General features: G+C 40.7%; 1 protein-coding gene across 3 annotated transcripts in view; it reads left to right on the top strand.

Annotated features, from left to right (window-relative positions):
- Nucleotides 1-5043, top strand: part of PITX2 (paired like homeodomain 2) — a 28927-nt gene extending 23884 nt beyond the window's left edge. For all 3 annotated transcript variants that reach the window (XM_063458359.1, XM_063458358.1, XM_063458357.1), the window contains 2 exons: nucleotides 393-598; nucleotides 3459-5043. In XM_063458359.1, the coding sequence (XP_063314429.1) occupies nucleotides 393-598; nucleotides 3459-4022 (770 nt within the window). In that variant the 3' untranslated portion in view covers nucleotides 4023-5043. The remainder of the gene's footprint in view (nucleotides 1-392; nucleotides 599-3458) is intronic.
- Nucleotides 5044-27434: the final 22391 nt, after the last annotated feature.

Raw genomic sequence — 27434 nt, 5'->3', positions numbered from 1 at the left:
GAAGGACAGGGGGCAAAGTATAAGTGCATATGCAAACCTGGTGTAAAGATACTATTCTTAATAAAACAAACCAGTTAAGCTAAACGTGTTTGGTTACCATTGTGATGCATAAATCAGTTGTATAGGTCTGATCCAATTGGACATCCATTTAACCTTAATCCACAGTTATGAAAGAATTTGCCATAAAAAAAAAAAAAACATTATAATATATTGAATATTGAATATTCCAGATTAAACGTAATAAGACAAATCTTTAGAAAATTATTATATTTAAAATGTTTCTGTAAGACAAATTTGTTACATTTTTATATCATATTTTATGGGGTGATGTGCATAAGAATTTAATATAAAAAAAAAAATATAAGGTAAATTTCTGTTCTACATTCACACAGATAAAGACAAGAATCACACAAGTAAAAACGAGGACAGCAGCGCAGATGACCCCTCCAAAAAGAAGAGGCAGCGCAGACAAAGGACACATTTTACCAGCCAACAATTGCAGGAGTTAGAGGCCACTTTTCAGAGAAACCGCTACCCAGATATGTCCACCAGGGAGGAAATAGCTGTGTGGACCAACCTCACGGAGGCAAGAGTCAGGGTAAGTACTACTACCATCACAGCAAAGTCAAAAAATAAAATAAAAAATCACGCTGTCTCCAATAATAAGGAAGACACACAAAACATTAATGTTGTATTCTTGAAGCAACACATATATTTATTTATTTATGAATGTATTTGTTTTTCAAGATTATTTGATCGGAAAATGAGGGGTGAGGGGGAATAAATTAAAAAGGACTCAAAATCATTTCAGTAAAATAGAAATAAGTATAAATTCCTAGTACAAATATAAACACAGGTTAGATGGAAGTTACTAGCGTGCTAAAACGTAAATATAAAAAGTCCCATGGTAAATGTACTAAAAACTGTACAATGAACACAATATTGAAAATTATACGACCATGTTGTTCTCCATGTTTGTCTCTCTCTCTCTATATATATATATACACATACACACAAACACACGGTCTTGTGTATTTAATTTAGTATCTGCACATGTGTTCATTGCAACAGCTAGCTAGCAGTGTATTAATAAAACACTTTCTGCTCAAGATAAATCGCTTTATTTACATCACCCATCTGTGTTGAACTGCAGTTTCATTTTCACTGCCACTCTGAATAAACAATACCAAGCATTCTCAATGTAAAAAAAGAAAGTGTAATAATAATAATTCAGCTAGTAATATTGTTATAAGGACACATGGGCGAAAATAAAAATGAGACCCGTGTTAAAGGCAGAGTTCCCGAATTCAGAGCGAATTAATCCCGTTTTATATACTGCGGCTGCTGTGTTTCTAAACATCTGGGAGACAAGTGGAATTAAGTTCATAATTATGCCATACTGCAGCATGTAAAATGTCTTTAAATTGTCTCTGGGGAAAATCTATGGGATTGTTTTGACCATATGTGATATCTGAATTTTACTGCTTGAAGCTGATATTTGCACTGGAACACATGTTCAAAGGAGGGATATCACTGTGTCTGGTAAATGATATTGCAGTAAAGCTAGACTCACTCTAAATTATACTGAACAAAACCCTAGTTTTGGGTTCACACAATCTCTGCTAGATAAGATTTATTATGGACACCTAAATTGGGACTTGGGAAGAAAAACAAAACAGCCTTGAACACAATTTGTAAAGTTTCTGAGGTTGGCTGGAGGGGGTCATTTGTCTCAGGGACAAGTTGTGTTCGCAAATATTAACACAGCAAAGACAGAGAGAAGTTGTAAAAATGAAGACACAGGTAAACATATACATCTACAATCCCTTTCAAGTTAACTGTTAGATAAACTTGGAGTCACCCCTAATAAAGAGGGGAAAAAAAACAATAACAATAGTTAATTATCCCCAATCACCAATGTTTTAATAATAATTTAATTTAACAAAGTATTGTAAAAAACAATGTGTTTGTGTGTGTGTGTATAAAATGTATAAATATATATACAAACACACATTACACACACGTGTATATATATACATATATATATATATATATATATATATATATATATATATATATATATATATATATACACATATATTTATATATATATGTGTGTGTGTGTGTATATATACATATATGTGTGTGTGTGTGTGTGTGTGTGTGTAACAATAGTTAATTATCCCCAATCACCAATGTTTAAATAATAATTACATTTCATAAAGTCTTGTAAGAACCATAACGTGTGTTTGTGTGTGTGTGTATATATTTCCACATACATGCACATTATGGCATATATATAGCATAATGTGTGCGTGTGCAGCAGACCTTTAAGTACCTTGGATTACTAGTTAATTTAAAAAGGAGAAAAAAACAACAGCAATTAAGGTAATGCTAATTACAGTGTCCAGCAAGCCAAGCAACTCAGTATAATCCTGAAACATGAAAACCTTTCATTAGTGGAGCCAAATCAGGCATTTTATCAGGGCCTGGGTGAAGGTATCTGCAGAGCTCAAATTAGCAACTTTTTGAGAATCCTAGGGGTGCTGCCTAATGTGCTTCTTGTCAATGGAGTGAGAGGGATTAATGGTACAGTTAACACAGCGATCTGTAATGTACAACATGATTTGTGTAAACAAAGGAGACCCAGGGACTGCTCCAATACACAAACTCTCCCTGCAGGGGGTGACTGTCAATTCAGACACCCAGATGTGTATTGGAGGTGATTGGAGATTGATCCACATTTTTTCATTGTCTGGAAGGAGGGACTAAGTATCTAATTTAGAACACAGTTAAATGGCAAGTCTTGCCAACGAGCCAGAGGGAACAAGTTGGGTCAGAAAATGCCTTTCAGTCACTGCAGATTAGTGCCGGAGAGGCTCTCCTGAGATTTCTTATGTAGACACATTTGTTACAATATTGTGCGTGAAAAACAACTTGATACAAATGCAACAGCAGATATGCAATCATAGCCAGACACATTTACAATGTACTGCACATGATCACCCAGCAGGCAATATGCAATATTAATAAATTATAAAAATCAGCTTAAGCAATTGTTCCTATATTTATTGGTATTTTAATCTCTATTTTGATACAATAGCAGTCTCTCTCACCTTTTCTCTCTGTGTGTACATGTGTATAAATATTGACTGAATATAGAAATAGTTCATTTGCAACTAAAGTATTTGACGCAGAATTATTTGACAGATTGCTTTATTTTGATTATTATTTATACAGACCCCACAATGTCATTTATTCAGTGCACCATGCACATGTAATCTAGGGACAGGGATAAGAGTGAGACTTTTTGCAAACCCAGCTTTGACTTAGCTATTATGAGACATAGCTCTCCTCTGCTGGCTGGGCGTTGTGTGAGTGGTGCTGTATAGCTTTGTTTTCTAACACTGGGGGCCTGATACACCAATGCTCATCTTGATTCTGTCCTTTTCCTGCAGGTGTGGTTCAAGAACCGCAGAGCCAAGTGGAGGAAGAGAGAGAGGAACCAGCAGGCAGAGCTGTGTAAGAATGGCTTTGGCCCTCAGTTTAATGGGCTCATGCAGCCCTATGATGACATGTACCCAGGCTACTCCTACAACAACTGGGCAGCCAAGGGCCTGACCTCAGCGTCCCTGTCTACCAAGAGCTTCCCTTTCTTCAACTCCATGAATGTTAACCCACTGTCCTCACAAAGCATGTTTTCCTCACCCAACTCCATCTCTTCCATGAGCATGTCTTCCAGCATGGTGCCCTCTGCAGTCACTGGAGTGCCAGGCTCCAGCCTCAACAGCTTAAATAACCTCAACAACTTGAGCAACCCCTCTCTGAATTCAGCCGTGCCAACTTCAGCTTGCCCTTACGCCCCTCCAACACCGCCCTATGTCTACAGGGACACATGTAACTCCAGCCTGGCAAGCCTTAGACTTAAAGCAAAACAGCACTCTAGTTTTGGATATGCCACTGTTCAAAATCCAGGATCCAATTTAAGTGCGTGCCAGTATGCCGTGGACAGACCCGTGTGATATAAATACGTATCATATATAAATATATAAATATAAATACATGCATATACATACTATATGGGAAACTCCTTCTCCTGAGACTGAAACATTGAATAAAGAATTGTCTGGGCACTAAATATGAGAGGGAAAGTCTGAACCTCAAAAATCAGATGGATCTTTTGTTTTCAAAGGAGTCCATGCAGAGATATCTTTGAAAGTATTACCAACAGACACAGGACATTGAAAAAAAAAATTATATATATGGACACATATTTGACTGGATGTTACTACAAGCTTGTTAAATTTTTTTTTTATGTTTAGCAATGTTAAAAAAGGACTGAAAGGATGTATATATTGAAATGTCAAATTAATTTTATAAAAACAGTTGATAGTACACTTTACAGTGTTAAAACGCATTAGGCTTTACCATAAAGCATGTAATGAAAGCGAATGGGCCTGTCCTTTTCGTTTGCAAGCATTGGGAATGTATATAAATAAAATTCAACACTGTATTTCTGGTCTATTAGACACATTGTGACTTCAGTTTAGAATAGAATCTCTGGTGAATACTTTTTTTTCCCCCACAAAACAAAAACAATGTAAAAAGTTACCATGTACAACAACAATCTTTGACAGTGTTTTCAGCCATAAATTGTGTGTTAGTTGCTGGGTATGAATTTAGTAAATATCAATGTACTTGGTCAACTGATATGAACACAGGGGGGAGTTTGCACACAACTCCTGAAGGATCTCCAAAATTGTATGAGCACAACGCACCCACCCTTTATCTAAGCAGCCCTTGGACAGTCCGTTGCATCTACAAGTGTAGTTATTTATTTGTTTGGTTTCCATAATCTGGTTGATATATAACCGATCGATCTGGTTTTAGATTGAACTCTAATGTATTGTTTTAAAATTATTTGGCAAAGAAAAAAAAAAATATTGATGATGATGATGATGCCGCTTCAACAATAAATGTATCTCTTTCGGGAAAACAAAGCCAGTAGTCTCTTAATTGAATGAAAATCGCACGTATTCTTGATTGCCTGTGTTGTTTTTTTTTTTTTTTTTAAATAAAATATTTAAAACACGAAAATAAATGTCAGAATTCAGAATCCTATTTTTTTTTTTAAATAAATGTAAAAAAGATTTTTAAATATATATATAATTTGCAATCGAAACTAAAATGCTAGCTATAACTAAAATAACGCGCAATAATACACGTGGCGAATACTTTTTATACATTAATTTACTCGGTGTTATGGCTAGAGGAATTTAAATCAACATTTAAAATATATCCATTGAAAAATATAAGAAGCCTAGTAAGATCTGGCTACATTTAGATTCATAGTAAAATCGTATAATTCTAAAAGAGAACCTCGAGTTAGCTACAAACCGTGCAGTAATATAGGCCATGTGTGCACATTGAGATCCAGGTCTTGTCGAGATCACTATTCCACACAGAGAGTTATTGTTCAGAATCTACTGTTGCTCCTTAGCTGGCAGTATTCTAATCCGATCCCATATCACTTTTTACTGCTTTATGATGAGAGTTTGTACATTAACTTTCCTAAGACTTTGGTAACAGTCTGCCTGCTGACTCCATAGAGCTATAGTGATTGTAGTTGCTCCTGACCCCCTTTGCATTGCACTGTTAAAGGCCGAGGAGGCAGGACAGACACATTTGTGTATTGGGATCATTCAAGGATTTCTTTTTACTGTATTTTGGCAGTAAATCCTATTCAGGGTAAAAAAAAAAAAAAAAAAATAGACACAAAGGGGGAGGCAGGGGATGAGGTGCTCAACGTCTAAGTAAAGGACTTAGACTCCTTGGGGAGATACAAATTGGAGATCAGCTATTTTATCCAAAGCCTGCCCTCACTTCTGGTAGCTCCGTTTTATGGTGAAAATTAGAGTGAGATATGAAACCAGTGTGTGCACAAAAGAAAGATTGGGTTTCTAATCCGTCTCAGGATCTCCTGATCCCTCCAGGAATGAGGAGGTGAGGAGACAGAAGAGATTCTCCAATGGAACGCTCGTGGAACTCAGTGGTGGCCCCAACGAGGAGAGGAGAAGGGGATACGTGTTGGAAGTAGTGGGGTGTGCAGGATTTTCCGTTCCACTCTCTCAATCGATTTTTTCCAATATGTCAGCAGGTATTACTGGTGAGTGCAACGACCTCATATCCTTTCCATGATTTATCTCACACTTATGTATCCTCTGTATTCTATAGGGAATGATATAACACCAATACTGAATATAAGGCGACCAAACTACCGCTTGTTTGGAGCAAGGGAAGGCAAATATTTATTATAAAAAATTGTAGGTTTATTTTTCCACTTTTTTTCTAGATATTGTCTTATTTCGTTGTTGAACTCAAGAAAAACCCTTAATCCTGATTTATAGAATTATATATCTATATGTATGTATCTATTATCGTTATATATTGAGGGCTGGTTTAACACATGCAGTTTGGAGTTATATATGTGTGTGCGTGTGTTTTATATATATATATATATATATATATATATATGTAAAACACTGAAAAGGTGTGACAAGTTTATTTAGCATATATATATATATATGAAAATATATACATATTGAAATATATATCCAGCTGTTAAATAAATGAATCAATATATTTATTACATATAACTTATTTATTGGAGAGGGAAACATACAGTTCATTAATTAACAGCTGCACAGTTATATATTACTTTGCCGCGATATACCATACTTGAGCTAGATTTGTTTTCCAAATTCAGTCATTCAGTGGAGAAACAAGTAGATGCCATTGAATAAGTTTATATTAATATTATTAGCCAAGTACAGAGCACTATACCCACTAAAGAGTGAAAGATGGGGATTTGGCATCTGATTAGAATAACTCAGGCCTAAATTGCCGAATTAGAAAAATAAATCCACTTGGCTAATTGAAAGATCTGTCCCAAGTCGATTATTTTAGCCTTAAGTTTGCAAATCGTTTTCAGCTTACCACTTTATATGTTATTGAATAACCCCTGAGTATTGATCATGTCCTTTAATGGGGTAGTTGAGGGGTCAATATTGGCAGTAAGCTATTACTGGGAAAACAAAGATGGTCTGGCTCATGTTTTATATCTAAGAAATCATTTCCATTAGAGTGTGAAGTGTGCTTGCTTCTTTGTAGTATGTCTATTAAAAGGGAGAGATAAAATGGATAAAGAACTCCCTCCCACTAAGAGTGAATACACAAAAGGCGTCTAGTCCTCAATACACATCCAAAGCAAAGATTTGGCTGAAGACACACAGTAACCCTTAGCTTGATACACAGAGGAGACATATCAGTGAATGGCCTGTGTGATTTGCCATCTAGATCTCTAACCTTGCATAGAAATAACACAGTTTACCTGATCACCACCTACTTTTCATTTTACTTTTAAGTTGGCTTTAGAGACCCATATGTATTTTTTTCTACTTTACTTGTTATCTTTGTTTGTATTGTAGTATTTGTGTAGGTTTTTTTTTTTAAAGATTGGCTAATTTTGTATCATTGATTATATTTTCAGCTGACATGGAAGAATTTGTATGTGAGGTCAGAGCTCAGCGTATTGGGGGGGGGGGGGGGCATGAATTGAAGTGGGGGGTGGGGGGCTTGATGGAAAAACCCGGGAGAGGATTCTACCACAAAACACCCACTCCATAATAGGAGTCTATAGTGTTCTGCTAATGCACACCCTGCACTCCTCACATACCTGTTCAAGTGTAGTCAAACTGGATTTTGAATTCTCTAAAAGGCAATTCCAGCAAATCCTACAAAATAGCCATCAGCTCAGAAGGTAAGTGATAATGGGTGTGGGTAAGGATGGGTGCAGTGGGGGTGGGGAGAAGAATGCATTCCTTCTTTACACGTGTACCCTCTCCAAAGGAGTATTTGCATAAAATAATGTTTTTTCTTTTAACAGCTCTACATACTATAAAAGTACAACACAAATAGCAGAAACAAGAGGAAAGCGATTTTAGAATACATGTACCATTGTATAGATCTCAGTGGGTGCTAAGATGACATATTTGTATTGTCTAACGGTATGTATAGGGTGTGTTTGCATCTTTATGAAGCATATTGCTTAATATTTTATTGTTACTTCAAAGTCTCTCTTGTGTATTTTAGTACTGAATATATTATATACATTTGACCTTAGATGTTACAATAAATAGCCGATAAACCAACTTGTTCAAATAAATTATCTATTATTTGTGAGCATAAATACAACACACACACACACACACACACACACGCTTCTATCTATCTGTCTGTCTGTTTATCTCTCTCTCTCTGTCTGTCTGTCTATCTATCTTTCTATCTATCGTTGATATAATTATGTTGCTATTGTTTAATTTGTATATACTTACAGATATGTGCTTGCTGTCTGAATTAACTATGCATATATTAAACATTTTGAACAGATGTTCCCCTGCACAAACACTGGAGATCAGACACGTGTCACTCTATTCCCTCAACAGTGAATTGTGAATTAATTTGGAAATTTTAAATGAGAATAGCAGATTAAATATAAACACTGTATAATTGCAAATTTCGTCAAATATAGCTATTTTAGCCACGATTTTACAAGTCTGCTCCCAAGTTACTAAAACTCGCTGTTTAGTGGATAAACCTGCGTTTAATTGTTTTAAATAATAACTCCCTTTACAACAACTCAATTAGCAGAAAATGGTGAAAACATTTCCCCAAAATCTATTTTATGAACGATTTTTTATATTAACAAACATATTTAAAAATTGCGATTTTTATACAATATATGTGAATGTTTTCATTTTAAACTCTAGGTAACTTTAGCAGATTGGAAAAAAAAATATTTCTTTACCTTTAAAAAAAAAAATAATAATCAGTATACACAATAGCTTTAATTATTTAACCCTTTGAGTGCTATATTCAGGTTTCTTTGCCCAAATCTCTGACACAAATTTCTAAGTGCACAAGTCTGATCGGAGAGCAGGCTATTTATTAAAGAGATTACCATTATCAGAATGTGTATATGATCATATCAGGGAACTGCATGTGTGCACATTGTAAGATCCAGGGACTAGCTGATTAAATTATGTGTATACACTTGGTGCCCACTGAAGTGTTGCCGAGATTCTCTTCCTCTGGGTCTCCCTGTCTGCTTTATGCCCCCTGATGCCTCCTCCACATAAATTAGAGCCGTGAACATAGGCTTATTAACATTTCTGACCCAGAAAGAAACAAGACACTCATAGTCAAAATCCCCAATAGATCAGACAAATTAGAGCACTACATTTACAGTGTGACACATGCTAAACACGAACATAGCACAAACACACGTTTAAGAGATTGTTAAATATATTTATACACATGTAAAGAACATGATTTTGGAAGCATTGATACAAACGCACACACACACTCACACACACACACAGACACACATAGTGTGGGTATATTTGCATTTATTTATTTATGTATGTATGTATGTGTGTGTGTTTGTGTGTGTATAAATGCTTCCAAAATATATCCTGATAAAGCTGAATGTCCAAATTTAATTCCTGTATGAATCCGGTCTCTCGGTTCTATTTATTCTTCATTGACCCTAGCAAGACCTGTGTATCTGCTAGTGGCCATAGGTTCTCTCGTTACAAGGAATTTCACACCAATACAGACTGGCCGTATTAATATCAGCAGTTATTTGTCATGTTATTTATGTAGCACCAACCTATGCCGCAGCGCAGTGCATATCAATAAGAAAATAGCTACAAGAAAAAAAAATCTTTAAATTCTAGCTGTTGAAAAGTGACAGAATGTTTTTATATATACATATACACTTTTTCAGTGTATTGTTATTGCAGTTTATTTATTGTAAATAAATGATAATGGTACATCCCATTTTCTATGATCTCTTTGTTGCAAATTAATTAAGTTCATGAAATAATTAATTTCTTTGTTCGTTGCACTTTTTTTATTCTTGTGATATTAGCAAATGGGGATTTGCAGCATTTCTAATGGAAAATGATGGCACTGCTATAAAGTGTTTAGCAAAACGACTTTGGGAATATTCACTAAACATCATGTTTCGATGCATTCAGAAAAAGACATGTACATTTCAGGTCGAAATAGCAGAAAGGAGAAATAGTTACAAAAACCACTGCATCCTGTACTTGCTACGAGTCTCATATACTTTGATGTCGTTTTGCTTTGCATAACCTCAATAAAACATTGATTGATAAAAAAAATAAAAAATAAATACCGCAATGTAGAATATGATATTTTTTTTAAACTTTCGGATGTTTTAGCACACGTTTTACAGAAATTTTCTGGTTAGATCGTCTCAACTCCTTTTTGCCGAAAATATTTATATGAAACTGTTTTTTTTAACATTTACACATCTCCCATGGACGCCCTTGTACTGAACACCTGCTTTAAACCAATCAAGAGGCCATAATCTGGATAATATTGGAGATTATTGCACACTGGGGTGTTTACACATAGCAGCTATGTAACATCGTTTTGCATCCAGAGCAAAATTCTAAAAGTGGAGCAATCAGCAGGAACATTCCATGCGTTACTATAGTGATTGCTTTTAGGACTTCCCCGATTGGTTAGCAGCGATGCTCAGTCTTCCTGCTTTTCTGGCAGTTAATGTGTTAAAATATCATTTCCACTTGAAGCGAGTTTCAGAACTGAGCAATACATCCTGGCATGAGAGGGGTTAAGCACACACATATAACAGAAACATGAGAGTGTGGGTTGGACAGTGACCAAGCCAGTGCCAGGCACACTCATGAAGGGCCTTGAACACGCCATCAGTGTCATGTGACTGTGATTGGAGCCTGGCTTCTATTAAATGCCAGACACCCAGGGGACGCCATTTGGCAAACTTGCCAATCTTACACGGATCGCCAAGGGTTAATTGCTACATACATCTCTCTTTCAGTTGAAGCCAGGGTAATATTGCTCCATGGGAAACAAAGAAGTAAATGGCTGCATGGCCACGCACACATAGCAAAACGACTATAAGACTCATTAAAAAGGGCTCTGGTCAAAAATTAACCATTTGTGTGCCAGAGGGGTTCATATCGGTAACAATGATTCTCAGACCCAAAAAGGGTTAAGTGAGGGGAAGAATAATCTCTTTACGTTTTCCATGCTGATTTGGCTGCTGGCTGTCATCTACACCCTACCAGAGTCACTGCAGGACATACACATGATTAATGATGGTAGGGCCTCTCTGCTGTGGTACTACATAGATAAATGCAGTAGGGGTACATGCAGTTATTAAAATTCATTTTACAGGGCAGCTTTAAAATCAATTCATTCCCACATGGGCTAGTTTTCACAAGAGTCCTTAATTAAGAAGGAGTAGGGTGACACTGAGCATGAACTGCATTGTCTCATTGATGTAAGGGCTGTTTGGGGGAATGGGTGTCATGGCCTTGTTACTGTCATGCTTGTGGAATGGGCTTTGTGCATCCGAAGTGTAAAGTTGCTGAACGTCTTGTGAGTTTTCAATGAGGATTGGAAAGATTCTAAGGGGAGAGAGGGGCAGGGGGTGATTAGTTCCTATCTACATATCTAAACAGAGGAGGCATTTAAATCCCCTGTGTTTTAACAGCACACAGCTCAATACAGCTAAACTTAGGATTTTGGGAAAAGCCAAATGCATATATGTGAGGATCACAATCTCATTGTCCCAACTTCTCTCGCTCAACTTCTAAGTGACATATTACTGTTTCATTTAATGGGCCACTTTAATGAAATTATCCAGGCTAAAAAAATAGCTGAGTAAAAGTTCTTAATTTTATTAATGACACGGAGGCTCCTATTATGCTATCTCTTTCTTACTTTATTCCTCAGCAGCAAAGAAAAAATATACTGAAAGAGAAAAATATGTAGAATATGAAATATATAACCGATACAACCATATCTGCCTAGTAACAGGGCAGCCAATCAGTCTCTAGGAACAGTCCATAAATCTCCATCCTTGTACTTCCACTTCCTCTTTCTTTGCTGCTGTCCTCAGACCAGCTAAGTATTATTTTTTCTCTCCTATATTGTGTGCTTGATTCTATTTATTAGGGTTTTGTACCCTGTGTTTACTACCCAAAATATTATTGTTGATTACATTGCTTGCTGTTTTTCTGTATATTTCGTTTATTTTGTCTATTTTTATTGAGGTTTTTTGTTACTGTTTGCCTCCCCTGCGTTTTTCCCACCGCTTCCCCTGTCTGTGTTGCCTTTTCACTCACCCAGACAGGGTTCGCGGCTAGCAGGGGAGACTTGCATCGGAGTTTTGTACTCCTTGGTTCCCTTCCCTCTCCCCTCGCGGCTGCGTGTGCGGCCGCGTTTGTTTGCCGACCCGATAGCTATCTCCTCGCACCCGCTGGTGCGAGGGAGTTCCCGGCCGCGTGTGATTCACGCGCTCCCCGGCCATTGGCGGGGGAGGAGCTTAGTGGCAGCGTGGCGCGCTCTGCACACGGCGGCCATCTTCTGCCTCATCGCACGAGGGCTGGGCGGCTTTTTCAACGGGTCGGCTCCCTTACCTCTCCCCTATACTGTTCTGTGCAGGTATTTTTGTTTGTGGGTTAATCAACCCCTATTGTTAATTCTGTGTGTTCCCCCTATACTGCCCTGATTCAGTTTTGCACCGGTTGCTCGGTGCCTGATTTTTATTATTTAAAGGTGCAGTACATAAATTTATTTTCTGCTCTGCGCATTATGCAGGCTGGAGGTGAGGGTTCTGGTAGCCCCAGTTACCCCATTATGGACCCCTCTCAGACTCCTAATGCAGGGGAATTAGGCCTTACTCCCTCCCAGGAGTTCCAGGCCCTTATGGATTCTACTATGCAGAGGGCTCCGGCTTCGGCCATGGGGACCGTGTCCTCGTCCCTCTCCCACACTATCCAACAGGCGTTAACACTGCCTTTGACCCCTGTCATGTTGCCTGCTCCCATGCCTGCAGTTCAGACTCAGGCGGGTCGCAAGGCTCAAACTAAGGCTAAACATGTCTCTCCAGATGTGACGCAGGTGTTCCCTGCCCTGACTGACGTGCCCATGGCCGTCCAAGATGGCGCGTTTCCGCGCAAGAGAGCCGCTGGCCGGGCAAAATCGGCCAGAAAATGGAAACGGGCGCGTGCCCGTGATGATGGATCGGATACCGATCAGACTGGAGAGTCGGATTCGGACCCCCCTGATTACGCCTCCTATGAGGAAGGGGGCTCCGGCGATGAGGCGGAGTTTGACGCTTCGGCACTTCCTCCGGGTGAGGGGCAGGACATCTGTGATCCTCAGGGTTACCCCCTGTTCGATCCCGATGATCTCCGCCATCCTCGCTCGGCGGAATGGGACCCGCCCGCGCACATTGCCAGTTATCTGGCACTTCGTATGCGTACCCCTCTCTCCAAAGAGGGGCGCAGTAAATTGAGGGCCGAGTGCCCGAGGCCTTCCGTGCCTGATGCGGCGTGCAAGACGCCAGAGGTTGACCCTCAGATCTCCCAATTCCTGGCTAAAACAGGCTGGAAACCCAGGAAGGGGCTAGAGTTTTCATTGCATAACTGTCAGGACAAGATCCTGGACACCCTGGGCCCCGCTGCCAAGCTCTATGAGCTTTTGGAGGCAGCTAAAGCTGGGACAAAGCCCATCGACCTCGATGAGGCGATTGGGTGGGTCCAGAGATTGATTTGCCTCCTTGGCAACGCAAATACGGCCATGTCGGCTGAACGCCGCAAGGCGATTTTGCTCAAGATTGAGCCAAAGTTAGTGAACCTCGCTGTGAAGGAGCCGGGTGCCTCGGCCAAAGGTATGCTCTTTGGGGAGTGCTTTGTCAAGGATTTGGGCTCCTTTGTGCGTACCTTCACCGCTCTTGATAAAGCGCAGTCTAACCTAAAGCGGGTCTTTGGCCCTAAGGTTTTCCATGGGGCCGGGAGGTATAGGAGCCGTCCGCCCGGCCGTGGAGCTCGAGGTCCCTCGCGGACCCACAGAGGTTCCTTCTCCGCCCCCCGAACCTACCAGGAGTATAAGCCAGCGCCCTTCTTCCCCTCACGTGGGAGACCTTGGCAAAGTCGAGGAGGTCGTGGACAACCCTCATACAGACGCCCTTACGGTGAGTACCCAAAATCGTATGTCTTGCAGAGCGAGTGTGGGGGGCAGGTTGGCACTATTTCTAGAAAGGTGGGGTATGATCACCACAGATGTTTGGGTTCTGGAGACGGTCAGGGGTTTCCGTCTGGATCTGTTATCTCCCCCTGTCCAGACTTTTATCCCACAAGAACTGAGACTGCCGGACGATCAGTCCGAGCTAATTACCGCGGAGATCGCGGAGTTGTCTGCCAAACAGGCCATTCAAGAAATCCCTTACAACCACCCAGGCTTTCTGAGCAATTTGTTTCTTGTAGCCAAGAAAGGCGGAGGTGTCCGCCCGGTGATAAACCTCAAACACCTGAATTTTTTCCTCCGTTACCATCACTTCAAGATGGAGGGTGCCCACTGTCTCCGGGACCTGCTACGTCAAGGGGATTGGATGGTCAAGTTGGACCTCAAAGATGCCTACTTGACTATACCCATGGCAAAAGAGCACTGGGACTTATTGCACTTTACGTGGCAAGGTCGTCGATGGCGGTTTACCTGTCTGCCGTTCGGTCTATCTTCGGCTCCATGGTGTTTCACGAAGGTAATGAAGCCTGTGGTGGCTTTCCTCAGGGCCCGAGGGGTCCGCATGATTATTTACCTGGACGACATATTGATTATGTCCTCGTCCCCCGACCAACTTCTCAGACACCTGGGATGGACGGTAAACCTCCTGGAAGGCCTGGGCTTCCTCGTGAATTGGGAAAAATCCATTGTGGAACCAGTACAGAGGATAGAATTCCTGGGCTTCGAGGTCGATTCAGTCACCCAGTTTCTGTTCCTGCCGGAAAACAAACTTCGGTCGATGAAGAAGGAGATACGGCGTGCACTACGGGCCTCCTCTCTCTCAGTCCGACAACTGGCGAGAGTGATCGGCCTCTTGGCCTCTTCAATTCAAGCGATTTTCCCAGGCCCATTACATTACCGGGCCCTACAACGTTTGAAAGGTTCCCATCTTCGGGCCGGGGGCTCGTACGAGAGCATCTTGACCCTGGACGCCGACTCCAGAGACGAGCTACGATGGTGGTTGGACCACATGGAGGCATGGAACGGCCGGGCCATCTTCGGCTCCGCGCCGGACATGGTGATAGAGTCGGACGCGAGCCTACATGGTTGGGGCGCTCGCTGTGGCAGTATCTCCACCGGTGGAAGATGGTCCGAGGTCGAGTCGACCTTACACATAAATTGCCTGGAGCTTCTGGCAGGTTCGTTCGCCATTCGGAGCCTATCTCCGACTCAAGGGAATTGCTGCGTACTACTGCGCATGGACAATGTGTCCGCAGTCAGGTACATAAACCACCTGGGTGGTACGAAATCGAAACAGCTGGCGAACCTGGCAAGGGACTTCTGGCAGTTTTGCCTCCACAATGCTATATCGGTTACAGCCGAACATATTCCGGGACTGGACAACGAGTGGGCGGATTGGAATTCGCGTTACCTGAAAGATTCAGGAGACTGGCATTTACTATCCTCAACCTTCCAAAGGATGGACCGGCTATGGGGTCCTCTACACCTGGACTTGTTCGCGTCCAGACTGAACTCCCAACTGCCCCAGTACTTCAGTTGGAGACCGGACCCGACAGCCGCTGCGGTGGACGCGTTCTTACAGACGTGGCCGCTAGGGCGCCACTTTGCGTTCCCACCGTTCAATCTGATATCCCGGACACTGACGTACGCGACCAGACAGGATTGCACGCTGGTAATGGTGGTCCCCCTGTGGCAATCTCAACCGTGGTTCCCCCGTCTCCTGGAAATGGCCATAGACTTCCCACGGATGATCGAAATGAGGCCGGATGTGCTTCTAGACCCGGATGGGAACTCGCACGAATTGGTGGATCAGAACTTGCTCCAACTCACGGCTTGGCTGCTCTCAGGGGACCCTGGTGTGTCACGGACGTTTCGCAGGCAACTGCTCGACTCTTGGAAAATGCCTGGGCGCCAGGTACCAGGCAGGCCTACAAGTCCGCATGGCGCGTGTGGTCTAGCTGGTGCTTGGGAAGATTGCTGGATCCACTTTCTGCCCCTCTAACTGCTCTGCTCAGTTTCCTGACTGAACGTTTCGATTCGGGTTTGGCCTATCGTACCCTTAATGTTTATAGATCGGCTATTTCGGCCGGACACAGAGGGCTAGATGGATCTCCGATTGGTCAACATCCTGTTGTGTGTCGACTGTTGAAGGGTATCCGTTTCGCTAGGCCTCCAAGCTCTAGATACTCATCATTTTGGGACGTTAATGTTGTCCTTGGTTTCTTGGACTCCTGGCCCTGTAATGAGGACCTGACTCTCAAACAGTTGTCATGGAAACTGGTCATGCTTCTGTGCTTACTTTCATGCAAAAGAGTATCGGACGTCAGGGCTCTGGATTGGAACGCGATTTCGTTCACTCCGGAAGGTGTGTCGTTTAATATCTCAAGGAGGACTAAGTCGGCTTCCAAGTCGGTGGACTACCCTAGGTGCTCCGTCAGACCGACTTTATGTCCTGTGGCTTGTCTCCAGGTCTATTTGGCTCATACTCGACAGTTGAGGTCAACGGACTTGCCTCCACTATTTATTTCCTTTAAGGCACCGTTTCTACCTGTCTCCTCGACTACATTAGCCCGCTGGGTTAAGGGTCTGCTTTCCGCTGCAGGAATTGATACTTCGATTTTTACGGCACATTCGATTAGGGGTGCCATGGCATCGAAGGCTTCTACGATGGGATGTCGTCTGGACGATATCTTGAGAGCGGCGGACTGGTCTAAAGAATCGACGTTCCGTAATTTCTATTTCCGCCCGATTGAACATGTTTCTTCATTGGTGGTGGCTCAGCTTTAAACTAGCATAATAGGAGCCTCCGTGTCATTAATAAAATTCCCAGATTTTACTAATAACATGACGTAAAGTCATGATTTTATTAATGACACGGAGGCGAGTATTATTCCCACCCACCCGCCCATGGATCTGGGGTAAGTTTATGTTTATGGTTCAATCGGGGTGATTTTTCACTCATGGTAAGTGCACTTGGTTTACTTGTTTTGAATGCATATTCTTGTCGGGTGTGACATATATCTTTATTAATCTAACTAGGATTCTCGTGATGTACAGGTATTATGTATACGATATGTTACACTCAGGTCCTAAGTTTGGAGTTTACCACATATTTCTTTGTTTTACAGCTTGATTTCGTTTTGTGGAAATTACCAGTTGGAAAGTTACTCGTTACTAATATGGATGTTTCGGTTTGGGTCTTCGGTTCAGAAGGCAAAGAAGAGGAAGTGGAAGTACAAGGATGGAGATTTATGGACTGTTCCTAGAGACTGATTGGCTGCCCTGTTACTAGGCAGATATGGTTGTATCGGTTATATATTTCATATTCTACATATTTTTCTCTTTCAGTATATTTTTTCTTTGCTGCTGAGGAATAAAGTAAGAAAGAGATAGCATAATAGGAGCCTCCGTGTCATTAATAAAATCATGACTTTACGTCATGTTATTAGTAAAATCTGGGAATTGTTTTAACCTTCCACAACTGTAAAGTTAGTCAATGAATCGCTTTTATAATTTGTATCTTTTCTTCAAACTGTTTCAATAATTAAAAATAACATTGCAATAATTAAAAAAAATAATCATACCTATAAACAGAATAAACAACATTACATACATTCTAATGCAATCTCAGCATAGTGATATTTATCATAAGAAATCCAAGTATCAGTACAGTTCTTTGTACTTCATCACCTTAAAAAAGAAACATTTATTTGAGGTTAAAGTCAGGCTACCCAACCATAAGCCCTTCACATGATAGTATTTGTAAATTAGAAACATTGATACATTTAGGAGTTCATTTCAACCCAATAAAACAAGTGTAAAATGCACTTTTAACCTTTTGACTTAGAAGAGGTTATGACAATAACGATGGGCCTTTGTGATATTAGAAGTCACTGTGACAGTACCTATAGCTATTCTCTCTTTATACATCGTGACAGTGTAAGTGTATGTGTCCCATCCTACACACCAAGTACACCATCTAAAATGAATCTCTGTTATGTCATCTGGCCATAAATGACACAGGCTGACAATTTATTATTTTGGGGTTAGAATGCCAAAATCATTCTATGGATTCATGGAGGGAATTGCTTCAATGACAAAGTACAGATATTCTCCTCAGCCAGTGGAAATCGGTTGGTTGAGTGGCTAAACAGTGAGTCGGTAGCAGAATTTGGGAAAAGATCTAAAGTGATATTAAGATCACAGCAGCATTTTGCATGTTGGTAATAAAGCCAGCATAACACACTGTGCAGTAAATTATTCCCAGGTATGCAGCTTGTAATTATCTGGAAGTCAGCAAATAGATAAAAATAAAATACACAAATACATAAAAAAATAAAGTTAGCAGAGTTCTTAGAGCAGGGATAAATTTGGTTTTTATGCTTGCACTTTATATGACCAACTCTCATTATGTTCAGCCAGCAAGGCTGGGAAAGAGATGCAAGAGGTACAGGGAAAAGGAGGATACATGAGGGTTTATCAAAATAAAATAATGCAGAGTTCTGGAGACATCATAATAAACCACAAGACAGAAAATGTATCTGGAAATCTAACATGACATCATTTCCCCCTAATAGACCCTCCAGCAGTATAGGGATTTTATATGACATCATTTTTCATAGTTAGGGATAAGGATCTTATGGCAGAACTGAGACATACATATCCAGATCTGCCTGAGATTGCTGGAAGTTACACTTACTGTACATAATGGGCAGGGGTAATTCATAGCAATCTTAATCTTAATTTTGAGGAGTCTCACTTTAAATGGACCCCTCCTATATATTTTTTAGAATTTCCCATGACAGTTTATGTTGTGAAAGCACCAGGGAGGTGCGAAACGCGTCCAGGGTACTTGCATCACTTGTTTTTCGTGTAGTGGTGTGGGTGGTCTCTTGTTATTTCTCTCATTTATCTGTCCTATTTTTGCAAAGCTTGTTTCGTTTGCTTGGATAGCTATTTTTGGAGACAACATGTCATCTGTATAATATATTATACCTGCTTAAACCCCAAGTACCTCTGAGGGTTGCCATGACAATCTAATGCCATGTTTATGTCCTGTTTTATACCAATAAATGTGCACATTTTTCACACTTCCCATATTCTCCATTTAATTTTTTCTATGGACTATTCGGGCTCAACCCTGTGTGCGGACTATTGTATTTATATTGTGAGATATTTTCTATGATTGGGAAAAGTCCAGCACCATGATCTAAAAATTAACCATATGATCTCAGGATTCCTATCTATGCACTAAGAATCTACCTGATGCCAACGATACTACGAAACTTGGTGTTGCGGCATCGTTTGTGGTTGGGATTTTATATCTCATTCACATTTTTAGTTTCAACTCACTGTTTAGTAATTCATAGCTATCTGCTAAAATATTGCATATATTTAGAGAGGATGTGTGATTGGCTGCAGTAATCCACCGGCAGTAATCTATAATCCATGCTGTAATATATTGACCACACCTTACCATACATGGGGCAGAAACAGTTCACCTCTCCCTAATTTCTAAAAGGGGATCCTGGGTTAATCGTTTTATACAAACCTGTCACATAAGTGGTGTGGCAAGAGGTCCCACATGTTGAATAGAGGGTTGGGTATACCCTGAAATATTAGAGTGCTGCCATATTACCCCATAATGGAGTATATTCGAAGCTTGGGCTTGTCACCAGTGGGGTACCTCAGGGATCTGTACTTGGACCCATTCTCTTTAATATTTTTATTAGTGATATTGCAGAAGGTCTTGATGGTAAGGTATGTATTTTTGCGGATGATACTAAGATATGTAACAGGGTTGATGTTCCAGGAGGGATAAGCCAAATTTAGGTAAATTAGAAAAATGGTCAGAGTTGTGGCAACTGAAATTTAATGTGGATAAGTGCAAGATAATGCACCTTGGACGTAAAACCCAAGGACAGAGTACAGAATATTTGATAGAGTCCTAACCTCAATATCTGAGGAAAGGGATTTAGGGGTGATTATTTCTGATGACTTAAAGGTAGGCAGACAATGTAATAGAGCAGCAGGAAATGCTAGCAGAATGCTTGGTTGTATAGGGAGAGGTATTAGCAGTAGAAAGAGGGAAGTGCTCATGCCATTGTACAGAATATTGGTGAGACCTCACTTGGAGTATTGTACGCAGTACTGGAGACCGTATCTTAAGAAGGATATTAATACTTTAGAGAGAGTTTAGAGAAGGGCTACTAAACTGGTTCATGGATTGCAGGATAAAACTTACCAGGAAAGGTTAAAGGATCTTAACATGTATAGCTTGGAGGAAAGACGAGACAGGGGGGATATGATAGAAACATTTAAATACATAAAGGGAATCAACACAGTAAAGGAGGAGACCATATTTAAAAGAAGAAAAACTACCACAACAAGAGGACATAGTCTTAAATTAGAGGGGCAAAGGTTTAAAAATAATATCCAGAAGTAATACTTTACTGAGAGGGTAGTGGATGCATGGAATAGCCTTCCAGCTGAAGTGGTGAAGGTTAACACAGTAAAGGAGTATAAGCATGCGTGGGATAGGCATAAGGCTATCCTAACTATAAGATAAGGCCAGGGACTAATGAAAGTATTTAGAAAATTGGGCAGACCTGATGGGCCGAATGGTTCTTATATGCCGTCACATTCTATGTTTCTATGAAACAGGGATTTTAGATGGGCAATATTGATTTTTATATTGTTTACCCATATCTTATCTTGTAGGGGCTGTTGAAATGGTGGATTAACCATTAAACCATTGGTCCTGGCTGTAGGTACATTGCAGAATATTGGAGCCTGAATTGCAGTCTTCTGATTTTATCCAGTGTGAAATATTTATCGAATTTGGACATTATGCCATGCATTATTTTTATTGTATGCTGGCATTATGGGAATTTACATTCCCTAAAATACTGGAATAGGAATTAGATATAAAGGAGTAGTTGAGCTGACCACTTTTCCTTATGTTTTATTTTTTTCTTACTGTATTTAAAAACCATTCTGCTTTATTGGACTATTTTCAGCTATTCTTTATGAAGCATTCCAAGACCAGTCAATGCTTTATAGTTATTTTTACACACATTTGTTTTCTGAGCGGAACATACATTTTACAGTGGTTTGCATGTATTGGTTATTACAAACTTGTTGACAATTTAAGTTGGAGCGGGGCCCTCTCAGTGTTCTCCATGAGATTACTGTGGACCCAATCGCATCTGGTAAGCGTGTCTTTGTGTGGGCACAATTAGTATTTGTAACTGTATCCGCCAAACATGTCGTGCATAACAATATGAACATTAACAGTAACATTTATCATAACTGAACTGTTTCCCGTTATGGATTTAGCTGTGTGAGTGCCGGCATCCTACTTGATACCTCATCTATAGATAGGGATTATATAGGACCCTTCCTCCCGTTTTCATGTAGCTGGGGGCAGTGTAATGCAATTGCTTGTAGGCCGTGATGTACGGGCTGTCCATGTCTAGGTGCGCATATTGCAGGAGCGGGTGTGCAATCCCCCCTCTGTGTCTGCATCTCGTATTGTCAGTTGTTCTAACGGGATCTATGTCATCTGTCATGTTGTATTGTCCCCCCGTCCCCCTGAAGTAATTTGAGCAGTGTCCCTAGGACATTCGAGTATAGAGTGTGACTCGTAGTCTTGTCAAAGTGTAACTCCATTCTGTGACGTGTTTGCCCATGGGCTTGTGTGCAGTCACTGGTTTAGGCCTTCTTTCCTCCACTCGGGTTCCCCCCCTTCCTTCCGTCTCGTTCCCCCCTAACAATTTCCCCTCCTGTCCTTTGATGTTTCAAAAGTGTAACTCCATTCTGTGACGTGTTTGCCCATGGGCTTGTGTGCAGTCACTGGTTTAGGCCTTCTTTCCGCCACTCAGGTTCCCCCCCTTCCTTCGGTCTCGGTCCCCCTAACCTTTTCCAGATAGGCACATGAACACCGGTAAAGATTCTATGATTCTACCCTTGGCGAACAAAAAAATAAAAAACACCTTTATTGTAGGGTATAGATTCCCTACGAAAATTTAAAGGAAACTTATAACAGATAACCACATCTAATGAACCACATCTAATGAAAAAAAGGGGGAGATAGTGCTATATCAATATGAGATAGGAGTGGTGAGTATAGTAGTTCGTGATAATAGTCGTCAGACCCCTAGGATAAAATTATGATCTGCATGCGAGGTGACTGTTGCATATTGATCATGGTCTAGGGATCTTGTATGGAGTGTTGGACGTTGTCCCCTGTACAGAGAACCCTTGCTTAGACTGAGGTTGGTAAGGGAACTATTGCATTTGTGATGCTCCAGTGTTGACAACAATGTGTCGATTGTACTTGATAATTCCCAGACCCCTAGCCGTACATAGTGGATAAACCGGTGGGGGGGTATCTAGACCACACACTCTGTAGATTTATAGACTTATCTAGAGCTTACTGTCGGACAGTATGACCGTATATTAGATAGCGCCTATAGTAAAATCCCAAAACACCTAGCCGTGAGACGGATAGTGAATCGCTTAAATCTGAAAAATCTTCAGATTCCTCAGTATGCTATACACCTGATGAATAGTACGACGAGTAGACTCTATATTGGTCCTGCAGCGTCTCGGTTTACCACAGTATACCGTAACTCAAGGTTATTTCCCTGATGAGAGCCTACTGAATAGGAGTATGGTCTGCTCCACGCTTATTCCGAAGAGGGTCTAGAGGGTCTGCCGAGATTAAATGGACAGTCTAGCACAACTGTAGGTGTCCAGATACCAGTAACCTCTTATCCCACTCATTTAAGCGATTCACTATCCGTCTCACGGCTAGGTGTTTTGGGATTTTACTATAGGCGCTATCTAATATACGGTCATACTGTCCGACAGTAAGCTCTAGATAAGTCTATAAATCTACAGAGTGTGTGGTCTAGATACCCCCCCACCGGTTTATCCACTATGTACGGCTAGGGGTCTGGGAATTATCAAGTACAATCGACACATTGTTGTCAACACTGGAGCATCACAAATGCAATAGTTCCCTTACCAACCTCAGTCTAAGCAAGGGTTCTCTGTACAGGGGACAACGTCCAACACTCCATACAAGATCCCTAGACCATGATCAATATGCAACAGTCACCTCGCATGCAGATCATAATTTTATCCTAGGGGTCTGACGACTATTATCACGAACTACTATACTCACCACTCCTATCTCATATTGATATAGCACTATCTCCCCCTTTTTTTCATTAGATGTGGTTCATTAGATGTGGTTATCTGTTATAAGTTTCCTTTAAATTTTCGTAGGGAATCTATACCCTACAATAAAGGTGTTTTTTATTTTTTTGTTCGCCAAGGGTAGAATCATAGAATCTTTACCGGTGTTCATGTGCCTATCTGGGCCCTTTGACCACCAACTATCTACTTAATTATCTTATACTGAAGGGTTATCCCCTACCAAAGATTCTGTGGACACATCTAGATCCCGCTTGTCGGGTATCTTACCATTTGCCATCCCCTAACCTTTTCCCCTCCTGTCCTTTGATGTTTCAAAATTTGTAATGTCTAGTCATGTCCTATCACCCCTTTCGGTTCATGCAGTATGCCCATCTGTGGTCTGTTGTGTCTCGGTCGGTGTGGAGACTGGAGTGTTATATAGCTCTATTTGTACATCGAGCAGGCGGGCTTCCACGGAGTGTCCCCCCCAGACCCTGCCCTGCCAGAGGCAGCGACCGTGAGGAGACGAGAGGGAGAGGAAAATTGGGAGGGGGGGAGGAGACACCAGGAAGGGACAATAGAGAGGAGCGAGTGTGTGGCCTGTGCGGCCCAGAGAGTGCCCCCAACTGGATTACAGTTGAAGCCCATGGTGGCGAGCTTTTCCGGGTTCTTGTACCAGTGTGTTAACATCTTGTATCCCGATTCCTGGTATTTGGTACTTATCGAGGCTTTATGCGTGTTCACGAAAAAGTCTTGCCATTGATCCTCTGTTAGTAAATGCCCCAGGTCTCTCTCCCAATATTTAGTAAAGTATGGAGTTTGATTTCCACTTTGGGTGGGAAGAATCATTTGATAGAGGATTGAGATGCAGTGTGCTGGGAGGGTGTCTTGATCACAAAGTGTTTCATTGGCGGTCAGTTGTCTGTTCGCTGATTCCAGGTGTGGGATGGATTTAAGGTGTCTCGAAAATTGGTGGTATGGTATCTGTGTCAGGAAACTCGAGGGGTTCGGGACCTGCAGGTCCCCAAGGGGCACCATGCCTCCTTCAGTGTCTATGTTTTTTAGTCTGAACCACCGTGGCAGTCCCAATGAGGTCAGGAACTGCAGGGAGGCCGCTGGCTCGAATTGCGGGTTTCCGGAGAAAGGGTAAATAGGGGATACCGGCGGCGCCAGGTTCCCCCGCGGGGCCAGTGTCCGCCATATTGTCACTGTAGAGTTAATGGTCGGGTGGTCTCTCGGGCAGTCAATGCTTTATAATCTAGATGCATATCCACCCCAATATTCCTGTTAAAGGGACACTATAGTCACCAGAACAACTACAGCTTAATGTAGTTGTTCTGGTGAGTATAATAGTTCCCTTCAGGCTTTTTTTGATGCAAACACTGCTTTTTCAGAGAAAAGGCAGTGTTTACATTGCCTCTAGGGACACCTCCAAGTGGCCACTTCTTAGATGGCCACTGGAGGTGTTTCCTGGATCAAAGCAGCCCTGACGTTCAGCGTCCCCACGCTCTGCATGGAGACGCTGAATTTTCCTCATAGAGATGCATTATTTCAATGTATCTCTATGAGGAGGTCCTGATTGGCCAAAACAGCCTTTGGCCCCTCCCCCGTGCCGATTTTAGTCAATCAGCCATTTTGAAGGGGGCAGAGCCAGCGCAGGTGGACCAACACGGTGCTGGAAATAAGGTGAGTTTTAAACTTTTTAGAGGGGGACTAAGGGGGGGGGCAAGCAACCTAAATGATGGCTTAAACACTATAGGGTCAGGAATACATGTTTGTTCCTTTAAACATAACTGCCCCCCAAAAATGTAGACAAACAAATTAATATGGAAACCAGTGTTTTGTTGTAATTTTATATTTTATTTATACATGCCATGTTTATAATTTCATGTTTTAATATTTTAAAGAACCTGGCAATGAAAAAGTTAATGGTGCAAACGACATGCAATATCTAGAGATGACTGTAATCAAGTGACATAGCAAATAAAAAATGAGTTATATATTTATTATGAAGAGGAATGATTAAATAAGGGGAAAAAACATGTACATTTACATAATTCATCTTTTTAGGTATCCCTGAACAGCAATCTGTGCATGGATCGACTAGTGTTTTATACTGCAAACATGTATTAGCTATTCATCCAATGTTTCAAATAAATATTATGCAATGTATTAAAAGGAAATAACACAGTAGCAAAGGTGTTAATCTAACATTGTGCCATCACTAGCACAAGCACTTTAATAATTGTTACTCAGCTAATGAGCTACTGTTGTCAATGAAAAATATTCCTTGTTGCAGTTGAAATCACACTGTTACTTGGAGAAAGGCAGTACTGCCCCTTTAAACCCAGGCATATTTCTGATGTCTATTTCAACTTTTATTGAACAATGTAAACAAAATCTCAAATTCCAAAATTCCATAGAGCTGTGTTTTAAATTGAACTACATCTAGTTTGTATTTTTTCAGACGTGTGTTAACAGGACCGAATAATTGACAGCTACCCACATATAATAATGGTCATGGGGCTCCAGCAGTCGAAAATCTGCCAACTGACAACAATCTTCATGGACTCTTAGACTATCAGTGGAAAGTTGTGATGTGTTAATGTTTTTCATGTAGCATAAAACTCCTAGCAAGAGTCCAATTCATAGACTTACCATTGCCTGATTGTGAGAAGGCTCAATGATTCAAGTAATGAGAAGTAACCAATCAACAGCATCTGGACAGAAAGGTACTAGATTTGAAAACTATAATATCCCAGTGTCCTCTTTAAGAATCTAGTCAGGCTCTTTTGGTTTCTGGGCAATATGAAAAGACGTTAAAGGGACACAACAACTTTAGCTTAATGAAGCAGTTTTGGTGTATAGATCATGCCATTGCAGTCTCACTGCTCAATCCTCTGCCAGTTAGGAGTTAAATCACTTTGTTCATACAGCTCTAGTCACACCCTTCGGATTGACTTACATATTCTTCCTAAACACGTCCTGTAAAGAGAGATCTAATGTTTATGCTTCCTTTACTACAAATTCTGTTTAATTTAGAATTCCTTATCTCCTGCTCTGTTATTATCTTGCTAGACCCAGCAGGATCCTCCTGTATGTAATTAAAGTTTAGTTTATAGAGAAAGAAATAAAAACAGTTAAAGTATATGACATCCGATTAAAAAAATGAAACAATTTTGTTTTCATGCAGGCTGTGTGAGTCACAGCCAGGGGAGGTATGGCTAGGGCTGCATTGATAGAAACGAAAGGGATTTAACTCCAAAATGGCAGTGGATTTATTAGTGAAACTTCAGAGGCATGATCTTTACACCAACACTGATTCATTCAGCTAACATTGTGTTAGTGACTATAGTGTCCCTTTAACATAAACCAGATACACAAGCCACACAAAATGGTACAGTTTACAGCATTTTGTTATTGAGTTGCAGTGTAAATAAATGCAAGGTTGTATTTGTGTGTAGTGTCAGTGCGAGTGAATGCAGGATTGTATTTGTACCTTCTTTTACCTCCCCATGTCATTGCCCTCTCCCTTCCTATGTCATTAGCTTCTTTTTTGATCTCTACCAACATCACAAGACCATTCTTCCCCATGTCATTTGTCCTCTTTTCCCCAAGCGATCCCACTCAATTCACATGTTTCTTCCCCATTTATTTTTTCTTGTTCTCTAATATCCCAATTCCTGGCGATATGACTTACCCTTTCCTGACTCATATCATTCTTCCTGTTGCCTGGTTCATGTTTCTAGCTGTTCCCCTCTTCTTGTAAATAAAACCTATTCTCTTCCAATGTAACTGTCAGTTTATCTCTCCCCAACGTTTCTTGCACCCATATACTCCAGGTTCCAATAAGCATTTCAATTGCCATTTTTAACCCATCACAAGTCAGTACTATTATTTACCTATCTTTTCTTTTCTTCTTCTTAATCCTCATTTGTAATGTCCAGTGGAATGTGACAGTGCCAAGCCATTTGTTCCAGTTACTTTTCAACAGCTTATTATTATTATTATTATCATTATTATTATTATTATTATTATTATTATTTATATAGTCTTCACTCAATACT

Source organism: Pelobates fuscus, chromosome 6, assembly GCF_036172605.1.
Source record: "Pelobates fuscus isolate aPelFus1 chromosome 6, aPelFus1.pri, whole genome shotgun sequence".
Classification (NCBI taxonomy): domain Eukaryota; kingdom Metazoa; phylum Chordata; class Amphibia; order Anura; family Pelobatidae; genus Pelobates; species Pelobates fuscus.
The sequence above is the reverse complement of the archived record's forward strand: the minus strand, read 5'-3'. Positions and strand labels throughout refer to the sequence as shown.